A 25,592-nucleotide genomic window follows, 5' to 3' on the forward strand; every position below is an offset into this window, starting at 1 on the left:
TGTATAAAAGCTATATCACACTCGTAGCAGTGCAATATGGCTGTATATCATCACTGGTGGGACACTAAGACACTTGGCCTGGGGCCTTGTGCCAACGCATGCCTCTCACCAGTGCTATTATACAGCCATATCGCACTGCTAATTGAGTGATATTGCTCATTTATGCAGATGCAAGTCATATTCAAAATTGTAATCATTTCATATCACAATATCAATCGCAGGAAAACAAAATATCACAATGTTTGATTTTTCCCAATACTCTGCAGCCCTACCGGAAGCAGCAACAACACCGGGACGAAGGATGGATAGATAAATGGGTAAAAAGAAGAGACGACACAAAGACAAACAGAAAGACGAGGGACTCTGTAGTTTTCTCCAAATCACATTTTAAGACTTTTTCCCTAATAGCCCAGTCTTTTTATGTGTATAGATGGATGATGGATTGCTGGAAGATAGATGTATAGATGGGTGGATGGACGGATGGAAGTATGGAGAATGAATGGTGGGATGGAAGTATGGACAATGTATGGAAGTTTGGACTGAATGGATGGATGGAAGTATGGACAATGGATGGAAAATTGGACTTGATGGATGGATGGATGAATAGATGGCTGAACAGACGGCTGGCTGGATGGAAGTATGGACAATGGATGGATGGATGGAGTTATGGACAATGGATGGATGAACAGACGGATGGATGAATGGATGGATGGAAGTATGGTCAATGTATGAAAGTTTGGACTGGATGGATGGAAGTATGGACAATGGATGGATGGATGGATGGATGGATGGATGGACGGAAGTATGGACGATGGATGGATGGAGGTATGGACAATGGATGGATAAATAGACAGGTGGATGAATGGATGGATGGAGGTATGGACAATGGATGGATGAACAGACAGATGGATGCTAGTATGGACAATGGACGGATGGATGGAGGTATGGACAATGGATGGATGAACAGACGGGTGGATGAACGGATGGATGGAAGTATGGACAATAGATGGATGGACAAACAAATGGATGGACTGATGGATGGATGGACATTGGATGGATAAACGAAGGATGAACGAATAGAAAATAGATGAACAATGGATGGATGGATGGATGGAAAAACGATTGATGTATGACGGACGATCATAGGTTGATGAATGGACAGATAGAGGATAGATGGATGATGCATGGCCGAAAGATAGATGTATGGATGGATGATTGGAAGTATGGATGATAGGTGGATGGATGGATAGAAGTATGGACAATGGATAGATGGATGGGAGGACGTTAGATGGACAGTTGAACGTATGATGGACAGAGATGAACAGACAATAGAAGGATGGATAGATGAACAGAAGATTAGATTTATGGACAATGGATGAATGGATGGACGATTTATGGATGGGTGATTGATGAATGGATGGACAGATACTAATGTGCTATCACTATGTGTTCCTCTATGTGTGTTCACTATGGCAAATTATTCAACAGGTCACCTGTAATGTGATTCATGGTTCTGCTACAGTAATGCATTTCTCAAGACCATTTTCCACCACCTACGTCAACAGATTTTTGGGAAAACTGGATTGTAACAGCAGGATGTTCACATCGGTGCTGGACTGTCAACTCTAAATGTTAAAGAGAAGATAAATACAGATGCATCAGAACGAGTCGTTCCTGAGGCCGTTTGGAGATGTTCTCTACATTATATTTTCCTAAGATCAAGCTCTGGAGAGGATTAGATAAGCATGCAAAGCTCAACACCACAGCACTGTAGGGATTTTTTTCAGAACTTCAGCAGGCCACTGAAATCTGCTGCAATGGCTGATGGGAACAGAAAACCTGTTGACTTGTTCATCAAATTCCAGCAGACACAGCGAACGCAAGCAAAGTGGCACCATTAAATTACACTGGAAGCTGCTGAAATATTTTAGGACACTTTCTGGTTGCATAACAAGGCAGTTTTGGCTTGGGACGCCTTCGTTTTTCCATCCTGACTGGCTGGACGTTCTAACAGGGGAAATACAAAAACACTGAATAGGACTGATTTGTCATCATCTCGGCGAATCCCAGAAAAACGATCATTCGCTAATAATGGAAAAATAACAGAACATTTAAAAATGCAGAAGGATTAATGTAAGGTTTGTACGCAAGCCCGTTTCCACCGCTACTGAAACAAACCCTGCATTGGTAAATTAGAATTATATAAAACGTGGCAGAGATGATGAAAGGAGGCATTTTCTGTAAATCCCAACTTATATCTGGGTCGATTCCATACACAAAGGAATATACTGGAGCACATGAATCATATGACGGAGATGTTAAAGCTCCACAGAATCATGCTCAGATTTATTTGTTTGGAAAAGAGCAGCAGGAACATTCTTCAAGGACTCATTTCATGCAATGGAATTTTGGCCAATGGAAATGCAATTTAATAGGCACACCTGTCCAACTGCTCGTTAATGCAAATTTCTAATCAGCCAATTACATGGCAGCTACTCAATGCATCTATGGTCAAGACGATCTGCTGCAGTTCAAACCGAGCATCAGAATGGGGAGGAAAGGCGGTTTATAGGGATGTCAAAATAATTTGTTTCTTTGGTGCACCACGACGCTGATGGGGACAATTGGATATCGGTTCAGTAGATCATAACCGGTTATTACGGACTGATGTCATTTATCTCCTATGCGCGATGTCGCAGTAGAATACTATGGCGAAGGAGGCGAGGGCAACTAAATTAAATGCTCCTACTAATTGAAAGGTAGATAATTATGCACATAATTATGCCGCTTTTTCACTACTAGGGAGAGATGCTGTAAAAATCCATCTCTGCCTCTCTCTCTCTCACACACTTTGGAAATTTCACCCGCTGGCGTGTTTGTAAGGTAACTTTTCCTCTCCTCTTGGCTGTTAAAGCGATGCTTGTGGATCCAGACTCAAGTGTGCTAGAGTTGAGAGTTTTCTCCACTGTGTCTGTTACGGATTACCTGTGATAACCGTGTTTTGGTTTGGTTAGTTGGAAGAAAGCAGGTGAAAGGGTTTAAGTATCTCTGGGTTTTGTTCACGAGTGAGGGAAGCATGGAACGTGAGATTGACGGGGATTGGTGCAGCGGCAGCAGTAATGCGGTTTATGTACCGGTCCGTTGTGGTAAAGAAGGAGCTGAGCCGAAAGGTCAATCTACGTTCCTACTTTCACCTATGGTCATGAGCTTTGGGTCATGACCGAAAGGACAAGATCTCGGATACAAGCGGCCGAAATGAGTTTCCTTTAAAGGGTGGCAGGGCGCACTCTTATAGATAGGGTGAGGAGCTCTGACACCCGGGAGGAGCTCGGAGCTGAGCCGCTGCTGCTCCACATCGAGAGAAGTCAGCTGAGGTGGCTCTGGCATCTGTTTCAGATGTCTCCTGGATGCCTACCTAGGGAGGTGTTCCAGGCATGTCCCACCAGAAGGAGACCCAGGACACGCTGGAAGGACTATGTCTCTCGGCTGGCCTGTTGAGAACACGTGGTGCTTTTGAGTTGGGATAGAGCAGGGGTCACCAATCTCGATCCTGGAGGGCCGGTGTCCCTGCAGGGTTTAGCTCCAACTTGCTTCAACACACCTGCCTGGGTGATTCAAGTATACCAAGTAAGAGCTTGATTAGCTTGTTCAGGTGTGTTTGATTAGGGCTGGAGCTAAAATCTGCAGGACACCGGCCCTCCAGGAACAAGTTTGGTGACCACTGGGATAGAGGTTGGGTTATGGACAGGTTTAGTGGTATGGGTAGGTTTAAGGATGGGTTAAGGTGTAAATGATGGTCAACAGTGTATTTACAAATGTAATTACAAAAGTTAATTACAGATGTAACTACATACATGAATTTAATCAAGCATAAGTACGCAGTAAATACATGTAAGTACATTGTAACAAACTATTAATTCCTGTGTAAGTACATATTATTTAAGGCCATATATATAAAGTGGGACCCTTTTTCCCATTAGTGACTGACTATATTCACACAATGTTCCCATACAAATGTGTTTAAACACCTTATAAAAGTCATTTTTGCATAATAGGGTGCCTTTAATAACACAAGACCGTATGATGACCTCACGACGCCATAATGGAGTTTGTGTAGTTAATAAAACACAACATTCAAGAGCAAGACTGAACTAAAGCTGCTGATTTTAGAGGAGGATCTTTCAAGTGTTGTTTATTTTTGCTCTCAAAGACTCTGTTTGTCATCGCCTTTGCATCAGAGAATGAGTTTCCCAGTGGAGGATACTTGAGGAGATAATGCTGTTCATCTGGGGGTCATACTTCATCTGACCTCACCGCACGGATACCTGATGGATCCACACACACAGATGAATAGAGGAGTGACCTGGCTGGGCTTAATGGGATTGTTTGCTCTGTAAAAGTGAATCTGCGCATGCGTTCCACTGAAATCCGGCCTGTAGCCCATGTGGAGATGCTGGCTGAACCTGTTGAACTCTACACTGAAAGTGCACGTCATTACATGTCTCATTTCACTGCAAACACAGGCTTGCTGCACTCTAAAGATAATCAATCTGCTCGGATTGTGCCATGTTTTTGGACTTTCTGATGATTACGGGAAGAGTGTTGGTGCTGGTGTATTATCCACACTGAAAAAAATAAATCATTGCTTACGTTTTTGTCTCAATTCTTGTTCAAATATCTAAAAATTCTTAAATCAACAAGCGTTTTGTAGACATAATAATATTATATTTCCATTTTATGTTATAATTCTATTTACTTTAATGGTATAATAGCACATTTTCATATTTGACCCATATTTATCAAAATAATAAATTATAAAAAATAAAAAATAAATATATTTAATTAAATAAATATTTTTTTAAAGAATTTTTTTTACATTTTTTTATTTAATTAAGTTTTTTATTATAATTTAAGAAAATGTTATTATTATTTTAAATGATAATTTTCTAATGTATTGATTTTTTATTATTTATTAAAATAATTTATTTTTTAAAGAAATTTAATTAATAATTTTTTTGGAAATTTTATTTTATTGAAATTTTTGTTTTATTTTATTCAAAGTTTTATTTTTTTTAATTACGATTTTTTTTTTAAGTAGATTTTTATTTTATTTTAAATGACATTTAAATTACATTAAAATAATTTTTTTATAATTTCTAATTTTATTTTAATCAAAGTTATTTTTATTATAATTTTTAAATTGAAAGTAGATTTTTATTTTATTTTAAATATGTTTCAAATCTATTCTAAGTCTTTGTATGTCTCTGATCTGCATGAAAAAAAAGTTCGCTCCACATCTCAGAGCTATTGCACTCAATTTCACATTTGTCCAATTCCAAACATTTTTGAGCTGCTTCAGGTATACAAATCTAACTCCAGCTTTATGGAGAGAAGATTCATAGACGGCTTTCTTTCATATCTGAAATGAGAAGGCTGTGAAATCACTCGAAGGTATTTCTTCCTGGGATATTAAATGTTCAATTTACTTCATAGCCATAAACCTTAATGTGCTACTTGCTAACTGGTGGCTAATATTTCTTAAATCGTCGGTCTAGACAGTTTGTATTGCAAGGTAAGCATTTTCTAGAAGAGAAAGACAGATGAATTTGAAATGCATACCATTTAAAGCAGGAGTGTCAAACTTAATTCCTGGAGGGCTGAGGCCCTGCACAGTTTGGTTCCAAACCTGCTACAGCACACGTACCCGTAGGTTTCAAACAAGCCTGAAGGACTAGGTTAGTTTGATCAGGTGTGTTTAATTAGGGTTGGAACTAAACTGTGCAGAGCTGTGGCCCTCCAGGAACTGAGTTTGACACCCCTGCTTTAAAGTGCATAACCAACAACGAAGACTTCAGCTCTCATTCACTTCCATTGTTTTTTGACGTTAAAATCAACTCATTGCACTGCTTGATGTTGCAAACTGATATTTTCGTATTATATTAGTCTACATTTTATGTATAATCAAACACATTTGTTTGTAAACCAAAAAGTCTGATGATTTTCTGACATAAAGGCACCTAAATCAGAACTTTCAATACAATTCGCAAAAACAGATTCACTCCCGTATGGCAGAATAAGCTCAATCATCAAAAATTTAAGTATGTAAAACAATTATAAGCATTTCGTTACACCCCCAGCCCTCAAACACTATTAATGCAACTCTAGCAGGACATAGAGTGCCCAGTCCATTCCTGGAAGAAGACAAAAAAAAACTCTGAAATAAGGATTTTTGCATTAAAAGTAGTTTTAGCATAACCCGATGTTTATGTTGTCTCAGCATCCTTTCTAAAATGAGCAGAAAATGAGTAAAGTAGATGTTCAGGACCACCGCAGAGCTGGAGGAGCAGCGGGACGTCCAGCCGTAAGGTTAAAAGTAAACTTCCCCGGATGTCCAGCGACACACAGCACATCTCAACGTGCATTTAAACTAGGTGCAAACGCAAGAGCAGTGAACCGCAGGGCTCAGGGCACATCTTGATCATGTTAAGCAGACGAGGCAGCGGCGTTTGCTTTGGAACGTCAACGGCGCTGTCGAGAGCCCGGCAAATCAAAATATCCTTTAAATACAGAGCGTACACTCACGCACACAAGACTCCCATTGTAATGAGGACTCGAGTTTTCCAAGGCTTGCTGACCACCGACCTTCACACATGGAGAAACGTGCCATTTCCAATCACAGCCAGAGGGGACAAGGACAGTTCAGCCAAAAAAATGTAAACTCTGTCATCATTTAGTCACTATTTAGTGGTTTCAAAGCTGATTGAGTTTACGTTGAACACAGGAGGAGATATTTTGAAGAATGCTGGAAACCTGTAACTATTGACTTCTGTAATGTTTGTCACATATTCCAGAAATCCACAATTGAGGGGCCGTTTTTACGACAACATTCATTCATTCCGTTTCCTTTGGCTTAAGTCCCTATTTAAGAGGTCACCACAGCGGAATGAACCGGCAACCATTCCGACATAAGTTTACACATCGGATGCCTTTTCAGCCACAACCCAGCATTGGGACACACACGTACAAACTCATTCACACAAGTAGTCTAACACTACAGCCAATTAAGTTTGTCCAATTCACCTACAGCGCATGTGTTTGGACTGTGGGGGAAACTGGAGCACTGGAGAACATGCAAACTCCACAAAGAAATTACAACTGGCCCAACTGGGACTTAAACCAGCGACCTCATGGTTTCCGCTACATTAATTCATCCGTGGCGGGGTGCCATGCCAAAATTGATCCCGCCACGGTTACATTACAGCTTTTCATTCAAAACATTCAGTAATGTTTTTTTTTTAATAGCAGGTGATAATCGCACCTAAACGTATTAAAAGGTAAGTGAATAATAACAGCGCAAACCTTTCTGTAACCGTAGTAGTGCTGTGCGTCATTTGTTTAACCCTTTAAGGTTACGTGCTGACTGACTGGTGCTGACTGACTGGTGCGTGATGCCAGCAAAGACGATGTATAGCCGTTTCACTTTACTTCAGGACGCATTAATATCGCTCTTCAGGTCTATTGGAGACATTCAAAAATATTCCTAGCAAGTCTTATAAATGTTAGAGACATAATTGTTCCATAAATGCACTAAATTGCACTTCAGCAGAGTTTATTTGAGAGCGCACAAGAAGAACTGCGCTTGAGCAGCGTACATTTAAGGGAGCATGCAAGAAGTTTTGTGCACAAGCAGAGGAGATCCGCATGCTTGTAGGCTTTTACATAAAAGCAGTCTCGTAATACTGCGCTCACGACATTTTTCATTGAAATAACACCACAGGTAGTCGGTAGATCAGTGTAAAAAAGGCCTGCCGCCACAGCTGGAAAAAATAATAGAAAAAACACTGGACCTTATGTTTGTGAGGCGACAGTGCTAACCACTGAGCCATCATGCTACCTACACGACAACATTTTCTGCCTGTTCATTTAAACAACAATATCATATTTGAGACTGAAAACACATTAAAAAAAAAAGATTTTAAAGTGGACATTTTTGAAAACGCTGCCATTGTTACGTACATGTAAACAAGAGTCTTTGAAACTATGACATTATGCGCATTAGAGGTGTGAACCTACACTGGTCTCACGGTTCAGTTACGATTTACTACCATGAATTCGGTTCAATTCGATATCTTGGTGCATCGACGACGCTGTCCATAAGCAAATTTTATATTCTACTAACCCTAACCCAATACAAGGATTAAAATGAATACTTTTTAAACACATTTAGTATGTATTTGTAATAAAACATATAAAACAATCTTGTGCTTTAATACAAGCAGTCAGATATATGAACTGTACCTTTAATTTTACCTGTTTAAAGAAAACTCTCTGCATCAAGCAAAACTCAAGTGCATGCACAGAAGAACAATCATTTAAAGCAAAAAAACAGACGTAAATATAATGCAGCTTGTTTTTGAGAGTTGTCGAGCGAGACGTTAAACGCCTATGACTGATCAAGCGCTTAGCAGAAAGGGCTGCGATTAACGCACTGGCACTGTTCACCGATGAGTGACAATGATAAACGGATGTGGCGATCTCAGCTGAATGCCACATCGGCTGTCTCAGTGGAGAAAACTCGTGCAGCAGACACGCTCGTGTCTGTATCCAGAAGTATCGCTATAACAGCCGAGAGAAGAGGAAACGTCACGCCATCAGGTCAAAGGGGCCACAGAGAAAGAGAGATAGAGAAATGGCTTCCATCCATTCAGTCAAAGAGAACAAAATCGTCATTTCCTGATACACTGGTGGCAAATATTTAATAAGAAAAACGGAAAATGAAACTTAATGAATGCAACGCGGTGGCTTTTGGAGACACGAGATGCTCACTGTGAGCGCAGACACTCAAGACAGTTCTGGAGGTAAGAATAATAATATTAATAATACTGAACCACTGTGATTACAGACTTTAGAATAAGTAAAACAACATTTCAGATGATTTGCTATGTGCTCTCTCCACTAGTTTGTCCATTATTGCATTCCATTAGCACATTTTTAATCACCACATGATCTCTTATCACGTCACATGACTTTTTTAATGCACATACTGTAATTTATCCAGCAAAAAGATTTCAATTGTAGATTATGCATATTTGCTTATGCATAACAGTTGAACCTCGTTGGTTATGCACATACTTTTGTTTATGCGCATGGTCAAAACTTATGCGCATCTTGGGATTTTCATTCAGCTTCTTTTTTTTAATGCGATAATCCAGAAGAAAAAAAAGGTGAATGGAAACATACTGTAGCTGTTGTTGTTGTCATGAAAACATAACCTGAGGGTCCAGACAAATGAAGAGCTGAGGAACATGATGTGAATCTTGATTGAAGAAAAGACCTGGCCCTCAGCAGGAACTCACTGTGCACATCAAGTCTACTTTCAGACAGGAACCAGGAAGGAGAACACATCACCTCATCCAAAGAGCACAAAGCAGATGGGCCCATGGGCTTCTCATACAGACACCCGAGATGCCTGATTTATGAGGTGAATTTATATTAAGGTGAGTCCAAGATGTTCACAGATTTATTATTTTTTTAAGTCAAGGGCTTGTCAAATATCTATGCAAAATATTAAACACAACCACTCCATGGCTTTTCATTTACCAACTGTGCCGGTTAAGTTACTTCAAATAAATAATTAATATTTACATAATTACAGTTTTTATTTAGTGGTCATTTTTGTAGTATCTTTTTAAAGTCTTAATTACAATAAAATACTTTGTTTCCGGCGGTTCATTCCACTGTGGTGACCCCAGATTAATAAAGGGACTAAGCCAAAAAGAAAATGAATGAATGAATGAATGAATGAATGAATGAATGAATGAATGAATGACTACATTGTTTCCCCCAGGTAAGTTCGAATTATTTTGAGCAATAATATAATTTTAATTTAGTTTTGGGTTGGTCGGTTCTTGAATTGCTTCTGGGGTTGGTCAGTTCTTAAGTTGCCTTTTGGGTTGGTCGGTTATAAAGTTGCTTCATGGGTTGGTTGGTTCTTGAGTTGCTTCTTGGGTTGGTCAGTTCTTGAGTTGCTTCTTAGGTTGCTTCTTGGGTTGCTCGGTTCTTGAGTAGCTTCTTGGGTTGGTCAGTTCTTGAGTTGCTTCTTGGCTTGCTTCTTGGGTTGGTCGGTTCATGAGTTGCTTCTTGGGTTGGTTGGTTCTTGAGTTGCTTCTTGGGTTGCTTCTTGGGTTGGTCGGTTCATGAGTTGCTCCTTGGGTTGGTTGGTTCTTGAGTTGCTTCTTGGGTTGGTCAGTTCTTGAGTTGCTTCTTGGGTTGATCAGTTCTGGAGTTGCTTCTTGGGTTGCTTCTTGGGTTGCTTCTTGGGTTGGTCGGTTCTTGAGTTGCTTCTTGGGTTGGTCGGTTCTAGAGTTGCTTCATGGGTTATTTCTTGGGTTGGTCAGTTCTTGAGTTGCTTCTTGGGTTGGTCGGTTCTAGAGTTGCTTCATGGGTTATTTCTTGGGTTGGTCATTTCTTGAGATGCTTCTTGGGTTGGTCGGTTCTTGAGTTGCTTCTTGGGTTGGTCGGTTCTTGAGTTGCTTTTTGGGTTGGTTGGTTCTTGAGTGGCTTGTTGGGTTGTTGGGTCTCGACTTGGTTCTCGAGTTTCATCAACTTGGTAACTTTTGGTAAATGGCACACAAATTTATTCTGTGTTAAGTGATGGCAAACCTAAACTGGACCAATGAGCTGTGAGAAAAGTGACATATAGCCACTCAAGCATCTTTTGATGTTCAGATCTTTCATTAGAATCAAAAAAGTATTTTGTACAAAGTGTTTTATTGCTAATAATTTATTTCTAATCACATAAATCATAAAAACTTATACTTTATATTAAATATTCAAATAGCTACATATTGTTAATTAATATTGAAGGACTTATTTCATAGTTTAAAGCAACTTTTTATTTAAATCTCAATTTTAAAGCTTTTAAAATGAGTCTTTTGAGATGAAAAAAATAGTCTTTTGAGAGAACCTACATTATTAAAAGCTGTTAATTTCAATTCAATTCATCTTTATTTCTATACCACTTTTACAATGCAGATTCAGAAAACTGCAGAAAACTGATTTAGTCCAGTTTTTACAGATGAAGGTCAGTTTAGTTCAGTATAATGTAATGATATAATAATGTTTTTCTTTAGTTAGGTGCGTTTTTGTCTTGCAAATGCATTTATATTTCCTCTATTTCTTAAAATGGTATCTAAATCTTTACCAGAGACCTCAATTGCACTGACTCTCCATGTTGTCTGTGATTGGCTGTTTGCTGCAAGTGTGACAAACCTTGTGACAAAACTGCTATCAAAGAAGATTTTTAGGTTGGCTTGGCTTTGATTACTTACTTCACAATTGAATATTCATAGTTTTGGAGCATTATAAATGTGAGTGTGCATCCTTTATAGCCAAGAAGGAAACTCTGGTTTGTTCTAGGACACGCATTACAACTTCAAAACATGTCCCGGCCGCATGAATGTGAACAAACGGAAGGAAAAAAAATAATAAAACCCTTTCCACATTATATCATCTAAGCTGCTGGTCTGGCAGGGGCAAACTGGCCATTTTGTTTATCCTTTAAAATAAATGTCTGTTACATTCACTGAACACTTCCAGACCCCAGAGGGAAAATAAAAGACACCCCGCTTTTAAACACGGCTTCAGCCGATTCCCTGAGTCAACAAGCCACACACACACACACACACATACACACACACACACACACACACACACACACACATACACACAAAGTTGCATGTACCCTTCATTTTTGCCCATACCAGCTTTATTAATTTGCATTTATTAGTATTTCTAGTGAACCACGACCCAAAAGCACTATCTGATTTTCATTAGTTTATTTTCAGTCATTCTTGATTAATCATACATTTTTACAGTTGCAAGTTAGATAAAGTTCTTCAATTGAAGGGTACCAACATATCTGTTGGTCAAAAACAGTTTTTGCTTGTTCACATGCAGTACTGTACAAAGATTTTAGGCCAACATTAAATCTGTCGGTACAGTAAAACGGATCTACAGTTGAAGTCAGAATCATTAGCCCCCCTGAATTATTCGCCCGTTTACTTTTTTTCCCCAATTTCTGTTAAACGAAGAGAATATTTTTTTCAACACATTTCTAAAGATGATAGTTTTACGTCAATAGTTCAAGTCAAAAGGGGGCTAAAAATTCTGACTTGAATTATTATGTTGCATAACCATAAGCAAAGTTTCTTAAACTAATTTCGAGAGGAGCACGTGTTAGGATTGACTACAGCTGATCCCGATCACTAATCACTAACTAGCCAATCAGATCACTCTAAATTCAATATAAATATCCAGTCTTAACTTCATTCCTCATCTTCGTTTTAATTTTCAAAAACCATGCAACAGAAGTTAAGGTCACAAGCACTCACTACAAACCAGCGCAGTTAGCGGTCTATTTTGGGAAGCTATCGAGAACTACCTGATCTCATCTCCCTCCTAATGCTTATTGACCAGACGGGAGCCTTGGGCTCATCTATCACCGAGCTCAGGGTTCTCTCCCGGGACAGCATGCCAAACTTGCTTAAATAGTCAAGCATTATCTAAGTGTGAACTCTTGAAATGCTTTACCATTTACATAGCCCATCATCAGAATACATTTTTGTCAATTGTTTTTAATTGAAAGTTGATGTATGGTTTTTTAAAATAGGAGTTAGGTTAGGTTCGAATTGTTTTAGTTTAATTGTTTAAGACATGTGAAAGACAATATTGGAGAGAGGCGGTTTGTCCAGGTTTTAGCTGCATTTCCACCAGTCTTGTTACTAATGTTGTCTGAATCCATGAGATTGTGAATGTTGAAAAGTACCAATAGACTGTTATCCATTATGCCGTACCTTCTGGAAAGGACTTTTTCCAGACATGTTTATATTAATTTCAGCGTGCTTTCAAGAATAAAAACATGAGAAATATGGGAAAATACTTCATGATAGGATGATAACGAGACAGAATGATGAGAATCCCAGCAAAAACGGGAGGGTGGACATGTATGAAGTGACCAGGAAGTGTTTGTGGAATAACATTTTTGCGAGACAACGCAAAAATGTAAAATATATATATTTTCCTATCACTCAGGTTTTTTTCTTCCAGCCATTTTTTCCACACGATCCCGCCCCTTCCGGGTCTCCGTATAATTCAGGAGGCAGAGAGAGTCAAAAAATAGGTAATAGGAAAAATATGCAGCTAATATGCTGTAGCTAAGCAGGACTGAGCCTGGTCAGTACCTGGATGGGAGACCACAAGGGAAAGTTACGTTGCTGTTGGAAGTGGTGTAAAGTGAGGCCAGCAGGAGCGCTTAATCTAATACCCCAGTATGTTGATGGGGACACTATACTGTCAGTAAGCGCCGTCTTTCAGATGAGATGCTAAACCGAGGTCCTGACTCTCTGTGGTCATTAAAAATCTTATGGAAGTTTTGGTAAAGAGTAGGGTTGTCCTGGCTAAATTCCCTTCATCGGCCATTCCCCATCATGGCCTCCCAATCATCCCCATCCACTGAATTGGCTCCATATCTGTCCACTCCACCTATGGCTGGTGTGTGGTGACAGCACTGTCGCCGGTGTCCTGTGGCTGCCGTTGCATTCAACGGCATGTCCAAGAGGATGCTGCACACTGGTGGTCATGATTGTGAAACGTTTTTTGGTGCATGGCATAATTTTAGAATGCTGGCATACATAATGAATCTACTATTGTTGTATTTTAAACATTGTACAAATTATTGAGAGAAGAATAATGACACGGGCGAGGCAGTGGCGTAGTAGGTAGTGCTGTTGCCTCACAGCAAGAAGGTCGCTGGTTTGACCCTCGGCTCAGTTGGCGTTTCTGTGTGGAGTTTGCATGTTCTCTCTGCCTTTGCGTGGGTTTCCTCCGGGTGCTCCGGTTTCCCCCACAGTCCAAAGACATGCGGTACAGGCGATTTGGGTAGGCTAAATTGTCCGTAGTGTATGAGTGTGTGTGTGAATGTGTGTGTGGATGTTTCCCAGAGATGGGTTGCGGCTGGAAGGGCATCCACTGCGTAAAAAACTTGCTAGATAAGTTGGCGGTTCATTCCGCTGTGGCGACCCCGGATTAATAAAGGGACTAAGCTGACAAGAAAATTAATGAATGAATAATGACACCTCAATACCTTCCAGTTTCCCACCAGAGATAGTGACATCACTTGCTTGTTCTATCAGCCCTTTACAGATTGTTCTGCAAATTTTAACATTGTAACAGAGTATACCAGAACGTAGACAAAATGTATTTTTTAACTGAAATTATAAATAAGACAGAAAATAGATATTTTGATCTATTATATCTAATCTAATAGATGCAAATGTTTACTTGGAAGTAAAATCTTAAAGACGAAAATTGCACTTGATAATCTACGATATTTGAAGCTAAGATGATTTTAGGAGGCCAGGAGAAAGTCAAAAATAGGTATAATCTCAGTCCAAGTTAATTTTTTTTTTTTTTTAAAGTCCCCAAATACACATAAAACCATTATTTTTTTAAAGACAACTTGATATAATTTGTGTGATAATTCAAAACCCTTTCATCCAACTTTTTGTTTTTGAAAAATTACTTTAGGGTTTATGTAGGAGATGCAGAATAAAATTGCAATTGATAGAATCAGCCATCTGTTTTCAACCACATCTATAAATGATCCAAAGTGGACAACAAAGAAATTCAGGATCACTAAAAAAGACACAACATTCGCAAGAACTTTAGATCCGAAAGAAAGAAACAACTAGAAGAGCGGCTCAAGGAAAAGAAAACTGGGTCCAAAGCTTTCAGGACTGGGAGGAAATAAGCTACAATTTTCATTTTTAAAATACTGTTTACATTGCGATAAGATTTATGGAGCTCCTGTCTGGCGGGAGACTTCAGGGTGAAATTAAAGCTCAGATATCTATTCTCAGGACAGAAACCTCACACCTACTGCTTCATCATCTCACTGCTCTGCTTTCACAGCAGACACTTTAAGAAAACACACCAATTCCACACATTTTGCAAATATTTGTGCACAGTTTAAAGCAACGGCATCTCTTTCTGCAATGCGACATTAATTAAAGGTACAGTTGGAATTATTAGGCATTTTTTCCAAATTCAGTTTAACAGAGGGAAGACTTTTTTCAACATTTCTGAACATAATAGTGTCTAATAACTGATGCTAACTTTTATCTTTGCCATGATGACAGCACATAATATTTGACAAGATATTTTTCAGGATACTAGTATTCAGCTTAAAGAGACATTTAAAGGCTTAACTAGGTTAATTAAGCAAGTTAAGGTATGTGTGTGAAGGTGTGTTGCTTAGTTATATCCCGTCAATCATCTCGATACATCCTCTACATTTCCTTCATATTTGATTTCCTACATAGGAGATTCAGGAGTGTGTTAATCTGCCATTCACGTCTGTCATGCAAAGAAATTTCCTCAAGTTTTTGGATAATTATACATTTACATAATAAATATAACAGAAAATGTGACTGAAATATTTTTTAATTTGCTAGATATTAATTAATAGTCATTCAAACAACTTTACTAAAGTCTCTCTACTTGACGGTTAGTCTCGCGTGTCCACCATGTTTATATTTCTTTGCACTTTTTACCTAAGTTCGTAGTTCGAAATCACGACAGAAACGCAATGTACGGTGGATAATAATAATAATAATAATAATATTAATTCCTTACATTTATATAGCGCTTTTCTGGGCACTCAAATCGCTTTATATAATTGGGGGATTTCCTCATCCACCACCATTGTGCAGCATCCACCTGGATGATGCGACGGCAGCCAATTTGCGCCAGACCGCACACCACACTCCAGCTGAAGGGTGGAGAGAAGACAATTGGAATATGGGGATGGTTAGGAGGCCATGATGGACAGAGGCCAGTGGGCAGATTTGGCCAGGATGCCGGGGTTAAACCCCTACTCTTTTTCAAAGGACACCCTGGGATTTTTAATGACCACAGAGAGCCAGGACCTCGGTTTAAGGTCTCATCCGAAAGACAGCGCTCACTGAGCAGTATAGAGTCCCCGTCAATATACTGGGGCATTAGAACCCACACAGACCGCAGGTTGGGCGCCCCCTGCTGGCCTCACTAACACCACTTCTGGCAGCAACCTAGCTTTCCCATGTGGTCTCCCATCCAGGTACTGACCGGGCGCAGCCCTGCTTAGCTTCAGTGGGCAACCATGTGAGAGTTGCTGGCTTGATATTAGCGATTAGAGTATGAACCAGAGGTGGGAGTAAGTCACACAAGTGCAAGACACAAGCAAGTCTCGAGTCATAATCTTCAAGTCTCAAGCAAGTCAAGTCAATTTTTGTCAGACTCGAGTCAAGTCTAGTCACTGCTTATCAATAGTCAAGTCTTAGCTTGCCCCAGCAAGTCACTTTCAAGTCAATCAATTTTTTGTCGATTTTTGAACTTTTGCAATTTATATTTCTAATATAACTTTTGGCTTTGTGTGTAATGCATTACATATAACAAACAGGTATTTATTTAACAAAAACAAGTTAATTTGAGTCATTTAATTCTATTTATTACTACTCTATTACTTTATTTTATTATTTAAGTCATTTAAGTCTAAGTGAAGTCTCAGGTCCTGACAGTCAAGTCCCAAGTCAAGTCGAGTCTTTTTGGATATTTGTCAAGCAAGTCTCAAGTCCTAAATTTAAGTCTGACTTGAGTCAAGTCATGTGACTTGAGTCCGCCATCTCTGGTATGAAGAGTTCTACATTTCAAATGTCTATCTGATACAGTATATTAGGCGTGCTCTTTTCAACATACTACGATTTGGGACTAATTTTATTTTCGAATACTATTTAGGACAGATGCAAATACTTTTTCTCTTTCTTCTGTGTTTTATTGGTGATTAGTAGGACCAGAAAGAATCTGTGGACATTTTTTGTTGTTTCTGCGAGAATTTTGTAAAAAATCTGCGGATTTAAGCTAAATTATTTTGAGAGTATCGTAACTAAAAACTTTATAAATGAAGTAAAAATAAAAGATTTGTAACTTTTATTTAATGTTTATAATGCAAATCCATCAAGATCCACTTATTTGTTAAACAAAGCAAGTCTCATGTAATATATTCACTAAAAGACAGAAAATATGACTTTACAAACTGAAATAGTAAATAAATCAAATGAACATTTTCATATTAGTCAATAATATATTACTGAAATTAATTTAAAAACTGAATAAATAAACGTACACACACAACTAGTCGATACAGGAGTGTAGGAAATGAACACATTTTTTCCTTCATTTCCGTTCTCTTTCCTCTCCTTTTTTTCATTCCTACAATTTCCGCTACAATAATGCAATTTAGTTATTTTCATTTATAGTATTAAATAAAAAATGTATGCGAATTGGGATGCATCATCAGTTTTGCACTGCATCATACAGTGTAGCTCTGTCCTGTGACAAATCTAATTGGTTGCAAATGTCGCTCCACGCAACTTCTTCAAAAATTTCATAAGTAATTTGACTTAGTCAGAGTATTTCCCATTAGATTGTCTTTTAGTTTAATATATAGATAATAATAATAATAATATATAGAATAATAAGTAATAAACATTATTTAAAATATTATTATTACTAATCCGCTTAAAAAAAACTCTATTGGCTACAGAACAACTGTAGTCAAACTTTAAGCTTTAAACCAGTATCTTGCAAAATAACTAGTAACATATTATATACTTCATCATGGAAAAGACTAAGAAAATAGATATCAAAACTATTATGTTTAAAAAATGCATTGAAGAAATCTTAATTTATTATGTAGATATTGTTTTATATGAACATTTCTCTTATAGTCTTTAAATACAACACTATTTAACTAAACATAAGATTGCATTAGTCTTTTTGATACTTCAAGGTCTTAAAATGATAAGGAAAAAACTAACTCTGACTAAAGTGCTAAGATAGATCATGATTTCCTTAAGCTAAAAATCTCTTCCTTCTTAGATTCAGTGAAATTAGACAAGTATTTCATCATGCGATTCATCCAACGCTTATTCATCAATCATCATTAATCTTGAAGTAATTACACATCAGTCCAAAAGTGGCTCCAAAGGTTCTCGACATCTTTCTGGAGCATCTAAAGAGTCCTAAACTCACAACTGAAACTCTTACTAGGACATCTAGTGGTGTTCATGGGTATCCGGTCATATAAACAAGTATTTAGTGTCAATGACACACCTTTTTTGAAAATCATTATTGTGCAAAAAATGCATTAAATGTATGAAAGTGGCTGCAAAGGAATTTGTAATGTTATATACAATTAGCATTTTACTAAAAGTAGACAGTGATATCTCTAAAATAAAGTGCACAATTTTCACACAAAATATGAATCAGAAACCATTTACAACACTGAGAATCATCAGAAATGACACCAATTTCTGATTTCTGATACATTCATTTCTGAAAGTCCGTGCGACTCTGAACACTAGACTAATGACGTGGTAAATGTTGTCTCTGAATCACAGCAATAAAATATATTTTACATTTAAACTTCTCAAAAGGAAACCTATAATCAATATTTATCTGGTAGTGTTTCCGGTTTGCTTAATATAATTAATTGATGGTTGTCATAAAGACTATAAATGTAAAACAGTCGTTTGAAGTAAGTTGGCTGTGTGAATAATTCTGGTCTGCCACAACTGGACAAATCACTAGTGGACAAAAAAATCACTAATATTAAATTAAAATTAAATTAAAATTACATTAAAATAAAAAATCTAATTAAATTAAACTAAAATTAAATAAAAAATATTTAATTTAAAAATTTAATTAAATAAAAAAATTTTAATCAAGTTAAATTAAAAGCATTAAAATTTTATTAAAATTTTATTTAATTAAAATAAAATCAAATAAATAAAAGTTAAATAAATTAAAATATTTTCATTAAATTACATTGTATTATTTTATTTTAAATTAAACAAAAACAAATGAAAATAAAATTCTATTTAAATCAAAGATTTCTTAAAAATTGTAGAAAATTATAAATTCATATAAAAAAAAAAAAACAATTCCCACTATTATCTCATGGCTTATTAACTAATGACTTATTAATGGCCTATTAAAAAGATATTGGTTGTTTGTTACTATTTAAATATGATCTTATTTAACTTTCCTAATCCTGGCCAATACTAAAAACTACTACCCTATTAACTACTTATAAGCAGATAATTAGTACTATCAAGCAAGAAGTCATAATAGTTTATTATTAACGTGAATTGTACCTTAAAATAAAGTGTGGGCAAGATTAAATGCCTTTAGGCAAAAAAAAAAATGCTTATAGTAAAAATCCTAAATCACAAACACATATATCAAAGCTTACAAATATAGCACAAGACAAGATTTACAAGCGCATTTTACACTGAACGTCAATCTTCAAATATCGGTCTGTGTTTACATCCCCTTTTATTTACTAGAACAGTCATTGCCTTCATCTGCTGATCTCATGAAAACAACAACAACAAGCGAACACACGGAGCATTTTGGACTCATGCACATCTGGATTCAAAATGTTGACTTTGATTTTCGGTTTATAGAAGTGAATATAACACAACAGCATTTTCTTGGGTCACGAACAAACAGCCATGTTCCTCAACTGCTTGGGTTGTTCTGGTCTGCTGCGAATGGTTTAATTACAGACTTACTCTTCATGGCTACCAAATAATAGCATGTGTACGAGATACACGGCCATATCAGAAAGCACTGGGACGCTCATGATGTCAGAGTCACAGCAAATCATGCGGTTTTCATTGTAAAGATTGAAAAGAAAACATTTCTATGAAGTAACAGCAACTGTGTTAGGGTGATTATTTGGTGTACGCAGACAAATCACAGAAATAATAGGTTAAAATGTTGAAAAGTGACGTCAGAAAAAATAAAAGACGCAATAAATGCAGTCTGTGAAAAAACAAAAATAAATCAATTTAGCAAAAACTAAACTGTAGAATACACATTTGATGGCAGTGTATGCTTAAAAGTGGATTTGGGTTTGTTAAATAGCTTACACTTTACAACCCATCAATTAAAGCTAATTATTCCACTGCTGTCTGCTATACTCAATTCTGATTGGTCAGTGGCGACATTCGTTATTTATCGGTTGTTATTTGGGAATAACATACCATAACATACCAACATCCGGAAACGTAAAAAAACCTTGACCCTCAGTAAATGCGTACACATCCATTTACTTACAGCAGCATTTGTATGCATTTGCTTGTTTTTGGCGCCATCTAGTGAATGAATAATGCGCAGGTTAGTGTATACTCCATCAGCTTCCCTCAGCTGGTCTCGACTCTGTCAGATTTGCGTTTAATTAATGAATTCATAAACTATTACAGCTCATATTAATGTTTTGTGTCATATTTTTACATTTTGTTTCAAGAATCAGTGGAATAGTCGGCGCAATAGCCTAGTGGTTATCAAAATAAGCCTTTGTTTGTAGTGAATATGCGCCCTCTAGTGAAAAAAATCCCACACTTTTTTTAATGAATGGAAGCTTATTGTAAAGTGTTGTTTAATAGTTTATTGACTGCTGTCATAAGGGGGCACGGTGGCACAGTGGTTAGCACTGTCGGCTCATAGCAAGAAGGTCGCTGGTTTGAGTCCTAGCACGGCCAGTTGGCATTTCTGTGGAGTTTGCATGTTCTCGGTTGGCGTGGGTTTCCTCCGGGTGCTCCAGTTCGCCCCCCCAGTCTAAATACATGAGCTATAGGTGAAATTAATAAACAAAAATTGTCCGTAGTGTATTTGTGTATGAATGTGAGTTTGCATGGGTGTTCCCCAGTAAAGGGTTGCAGCTGGAAGGGCATCCACTACATAAAACATATGCTGGAATAGTTGGCAGTTCATTCCGCTGTGGCGACCCCTAATAAATCAGAGACTAAACCTATGGAATATGAATGAATGAATGAATGACAGCTCTTATAAAGACAATTATGACAGCACCATCAAGTGCAAAATGGAAATGTAATTTGATGCAAAAATTATTCAGATCAACCACATGTCTGTATAGGAACACAAACATGCTGGAAACTGAGGGATGCAAGGTGGAAAATGATGGAGAGAATATAAAAAAATATATATATATAATTTCCAGGGTGAAACTCTAGCATGTGGTTTCCCGGCAGCCTGGTGAACAGCATGTGCAGCTTTACTGTAAACACACTATTGAGTTTCATGCAGGCCGTTTAAAGAGCTTCATGTTTATTTAAAAAGCTGCTTTCCAACAAACAACCCATGAGAATCTGCGTCTCCTCCCTGATCACACTGCCAAAGCAATCATCTACACACATTTGTAAAGACACGCTTACACTGACCTCGTCACCACCATTACCTTACACCGAAGAACACCGCCACAATACCATAATACACCACAACTTAAAGGTGCACCGTTTTATAAGACGCAAAACAAATCTCGGGTTTCAACCAGAACGTGTCTGTAAAGATTAACCTCAAAATACCTCAAGGATCATTTATTATTCCACGCTGTAAATGTCCATTCCAGGTATTTCTACTCAAGCTGTGCAAAAAGAGCTCGCAATGCTGCTTAATACTGCCATTTTTCTTCATATTGCTGGAAGATTTACTGCACTTACTTACACCATTTTATTCCACTATAACAGAGGTCACCAATCTCATTCCTGGAGGTCCGGTGCCCTGCAGGGTTCAGCTCCAACTTGCTTTAACACACCTGCCTGGGTGTTTCAAGTATACCTAGTAAGAGCTTGATTGGCTTGTTTAGGTGTGTTTGATTAGGGTTGGAGCTAACATTTGCAGGACACAAAGATCGTTCAGACTCACATAATAAATAAAACAGAAACAATAAATTAATTCTTGCGGGCCCAGTACTAATTCATCCAGTAGTTGAGGACCACTGAGTTAGAGGTTAAAAGTAGAGTAAAAAAAAAGCTGTGCAACAAGCTACCTCACAATTTTACATTATAAATAATTCAGTCAATTATTTATATATATTTTTTACAATGAATGAACAGCTTTGTTTTATAAACTAATGTTAACAAATATTGAATAAATAATGGGAAACAATTGTCAAATTAAAGAAGCAGTCGGTCTTCAGAAACATTTTTAGTTGAGCTAGTTGATAGTATCTTCACAGGCCATTAGTAATATTTAAAGTAAATGATCTAAATGTGTTTATTTGTATTTAAAAATTCTGGGTAAGGCATAAAACTATGTTCATCCAATTAAATATTGTCAGGCCGACATCTCTCATAATTCCGATAAGTAGCTCAAACTGTCTGTCAGCAAATGCAGATTTGGGCTTTTGCGCATCTCCGTTCACGCATATCCGATGAGCACCGCGCGTGCATGCCTAAAAATGCTAAATCAAATGCTGAATTGAAACTTTTTAATCCTGAATCAATATTGGAGCAATTCTTTTGCACGCTGGAGGAAAGATGACACCATGGCTGAAGTATTTCTGTTAGACAGGTAATGTCCTGTTTTAAAACCATTTTAGCTTCACGCAGAGCCGATGTGGAGTGTGTTGTGTTATGAATGTGTTCTGCACAGACGAGTTGTTCAGCCACTGAAATCTCCCAGTGATAGATTGATGTGAGTATTTTCAGTTTCACCAGGGCCTTTAACAGCATCGATAACGTAGATTTATATTTAGTTTAACAACAAAACACCAGTAAATAGCGCTATTCCGCTTAGACGGCTTCACTGGGCTGAAGTTGGTTTTATATTCACATTGGGTAATTTCTGAGCAAAGACAACTTGTGACGCGCTCCCGAAATGGTTTACCGCTACTCTGAATATTCGCTATGAAATAGCATCTAAGTGTGGCTTGGTAATAAGTGTAAATCCTGCACGTCGCCGGCCAAACACTACATACGCTTCTAACTGGCGAAATACATGAACTAGTGGGTTGTCTGCTGTCGTGTTCCCGATTTCAGGAGGTGTGGCTTTGAAACAAAGTCCCTCCCCTGCCGTCCAAAGCTAATATGCTAACTGATTAGCATTTTGGCAAATCACCTACTGCACTTTTAAAATTACAAAAATAAAGTTGTTCATGTATTTGCACAGCCAAAGAAATATGAAAAAAATGGGTCAATCAAGAATGGTTTTGGAATCAAATCGTGACTCCCAGAACTTGAATCAGAGGGTGAACTCCCTGAAGATTCACACCCCTAATGCATCTTTGTAATTCAAGACAGAAGATCACAGGGATAAACTCTAGCTGGATGAAGAATTGTTTAGACGGTACCTTGCAGACGGTCTCTTTGTCCCAGGGTAGGATGGTCTGAAGGTCGATGAGCTCACAGGAGACACCCAGCTTTTCCTGAGCCATGGCTGCAACCTCCCGCATCACATGAATCTGCAGCAACACAGCAAATGACAATGAGACTTAAGACTGAGGCGCCGTTCACACAATTTTTCAGCCAAAAACAGGGAACTTTTCATATGTTTTGCCTGTTCATTTACACGACAATGGCCTTTTTGTGACTGAAAACACGTCAAGTTTTTGATGTCCATGTAAACATCTGAAAAGTATGACTTCATTTGTGCACACAGTATGCGTTTAGGGAGGTGTATATTAAAGAAAGCACAAACACAACACTGACAGAGTACATGTAGTGTTGTTGTTACGTCAAAGTGTTCACCATATCCGGACATAAAAATAACTTTCCTTTTTGCAGATTTCCTTAATGCAAGCTTATTAAAGCATTAAAATCTGTTAAATCAACCAACTAACGACACATTCATTAATTATGCAAACAATTAATCCAATGGAAAAAAAAAATCCCCCCGCCCTGATGTGATGAACGAAAAGAAAATGTGGATTCTATCCATCAGAAACAAGTCTTCTCTTTGTCCTTGACCTTTAAGTCGTCTCTGTACTGTCATACGGTGCATCAGTCCTTTGTGTGGATCACTCTATTGGGTTTGTGAGCTGATCTCTAGGACACCCGGAGTAGAGATGCGCGGATGGGCTATTATTTCATCCGCAACCGCATCATAAAACTCATCATCCGTCCGCCATCCATCCGCACTAACATATCTGCTGACTGAGCTCTTTATTTGAATGGCTTATTCCTTTTTATTATTAAATGAATGTTTCTTTATTGATTATTAGAAAATAGAGAATGACTTTAATGACATGCAGTTAATCCAAACGTGCAAGTCAAATCCAGCATTAATTGACGCTTGGAAGTGACGCTAAACAATACGAGGACGTGTCGTTTCACTTGATTCGATTCCTGGGTCCTTGAGTTTTTATTTTTTGCGTCCTTCCCTCGCATCTTATAGGGGTGGAAAGACGAGGAAAGAAAGCAAGGGAAGGAAACGAGGATACACAAATAAGAAATGAGAAACACCCTATAAAGCTCTCAGAATATCAGCAGTGAACTCCGTCTCCAATCGGTGCACAGGGACAAAAATAAATAAATAAATAAATCGCCTAAATGAAACGCACTGTACTGTACAATTTTTTTTATTATAGTAGCCTAATAGAAAAAGCATTTTGACACATCATTTCAACATTCAGACAAGAGCGCCTGGCCTCTAATGCGCCCTGCTGCACTGAAGGAGCGCTCGCTCGCAGCACTTGTTGCTGGATTGCATAGAATTCTCTTGGAAAGGTTCTGTAGTCGTGGGAATGACTGCCTTGTTTCTCCCAAAAGGAAAGTAGATTTTCCTCTGCTGATCCGTCTATTCTTAATTTTGTAGAGGAAGACTTCTGTACTTCATCCAGAATTAGTGTATCCGATTCCTCCTCTCATTCTGTGAAGTCAGTCCAAGGCTTTTTAGTTGGTGCGCCAGCTATGCCTATAAAAACAGTACAACCGCGCACCACCCGCCCGAATTTAATTAAAATATTATTTTTCGTCACGTCATCCGCCCAATCCGCGGTTTATCCTCGGATTCCGCAGCTGTAACCGCCATCCGCGCATCTCTAACCCGGAGTGCTTTTGAGAGCATTATCTGCAGTTGAATGTGTTTCTGCAGGCGTACCTGAGTCCCCCAGGCCACCAGCGTCAGATCACTGCCCTCCTGCAGCACCTCTGCCTGAGACAAGGGAATGTAATAGGCTTCTGTCGGCACCTGCTCCACTGACAAACAAAAAACATGTTACACATCAGCTGACACATGCGTAGACCAGGAGTATTCAACTCAAATTTAAAGTGGTCGAGTTACTAGAAATTTTCTAGAAGCAAAGGTCCAGATTCAAAATTATTCGCCCTCCAGTGAATTTTTTTTAATCGAAGTCAAAGTCATCTTTATTGTCCATTCAACCACATGTACAGGACATATAGAGAATTGAAATTACGTTACTCTTAGACCCTAGGTGCATAACATATGATGTTAATACAAAAAGAGAGTTTTTAAAACATGAGAGTTTTTAAGAATGAATTTACAATAAATACAATTATACATAAAATGTAATCTAAATATATACCTACAATTTAGTCTAAATATATACATAAAATGTAATCTAAAGAATAATAAAAAAAGAATACAATACAATCAATACAATACAATAAAAAACATTAAGGGCATACGGCAATGAGTGCAAACCAGAGTTTTGCAGATAGAACCGTATA

General features: G+C 37.8%; 1 protein-coding gene across 3 annotated transcripts in view; it reads right to left on the reverse strand.

Annotated features, from left to right (window-relative positions):
• bckdhb (branched chain keto acid dehydrogenase E1 subunit beta) overlaps positions 1-25,592 on the reverse strand; it is a 90,693-nt gene that overhangs the window by 32,671 nt on the left and 32,430 nt on the right. For all 3 annotated transcript variants that reach the window (XR_015510584.1, XR_015510585.1, NM_001080653.1), the window contains 2 exon segments: positions 25,003-25,100; positions 23,255-23,365 (listed from right to left, as the gene is read on the reverse strand). Coding sequence is in view for 1 of the 3 variants with exons in the window: in NM_001080653.1 (NP_001074122.1) it covers positions 23,255-23,365; positions 25,003-25,100 (209 nt within the window). In the remaining 2 variants the exon portion in view is untranslated.

Source organism: Danio rerio, chromosome 16, assembly GCF_052040795.2.
Source record: "Danio rerio strain M-AB ecotype USA chromosome 16, GRCz13ab, whole genome shotgun sequence".
NCBI lineage: Eukaryota > Metazoa > Chordata > Actinopteri > Cypriniformes > Danionidae > Danio > Danio rerio.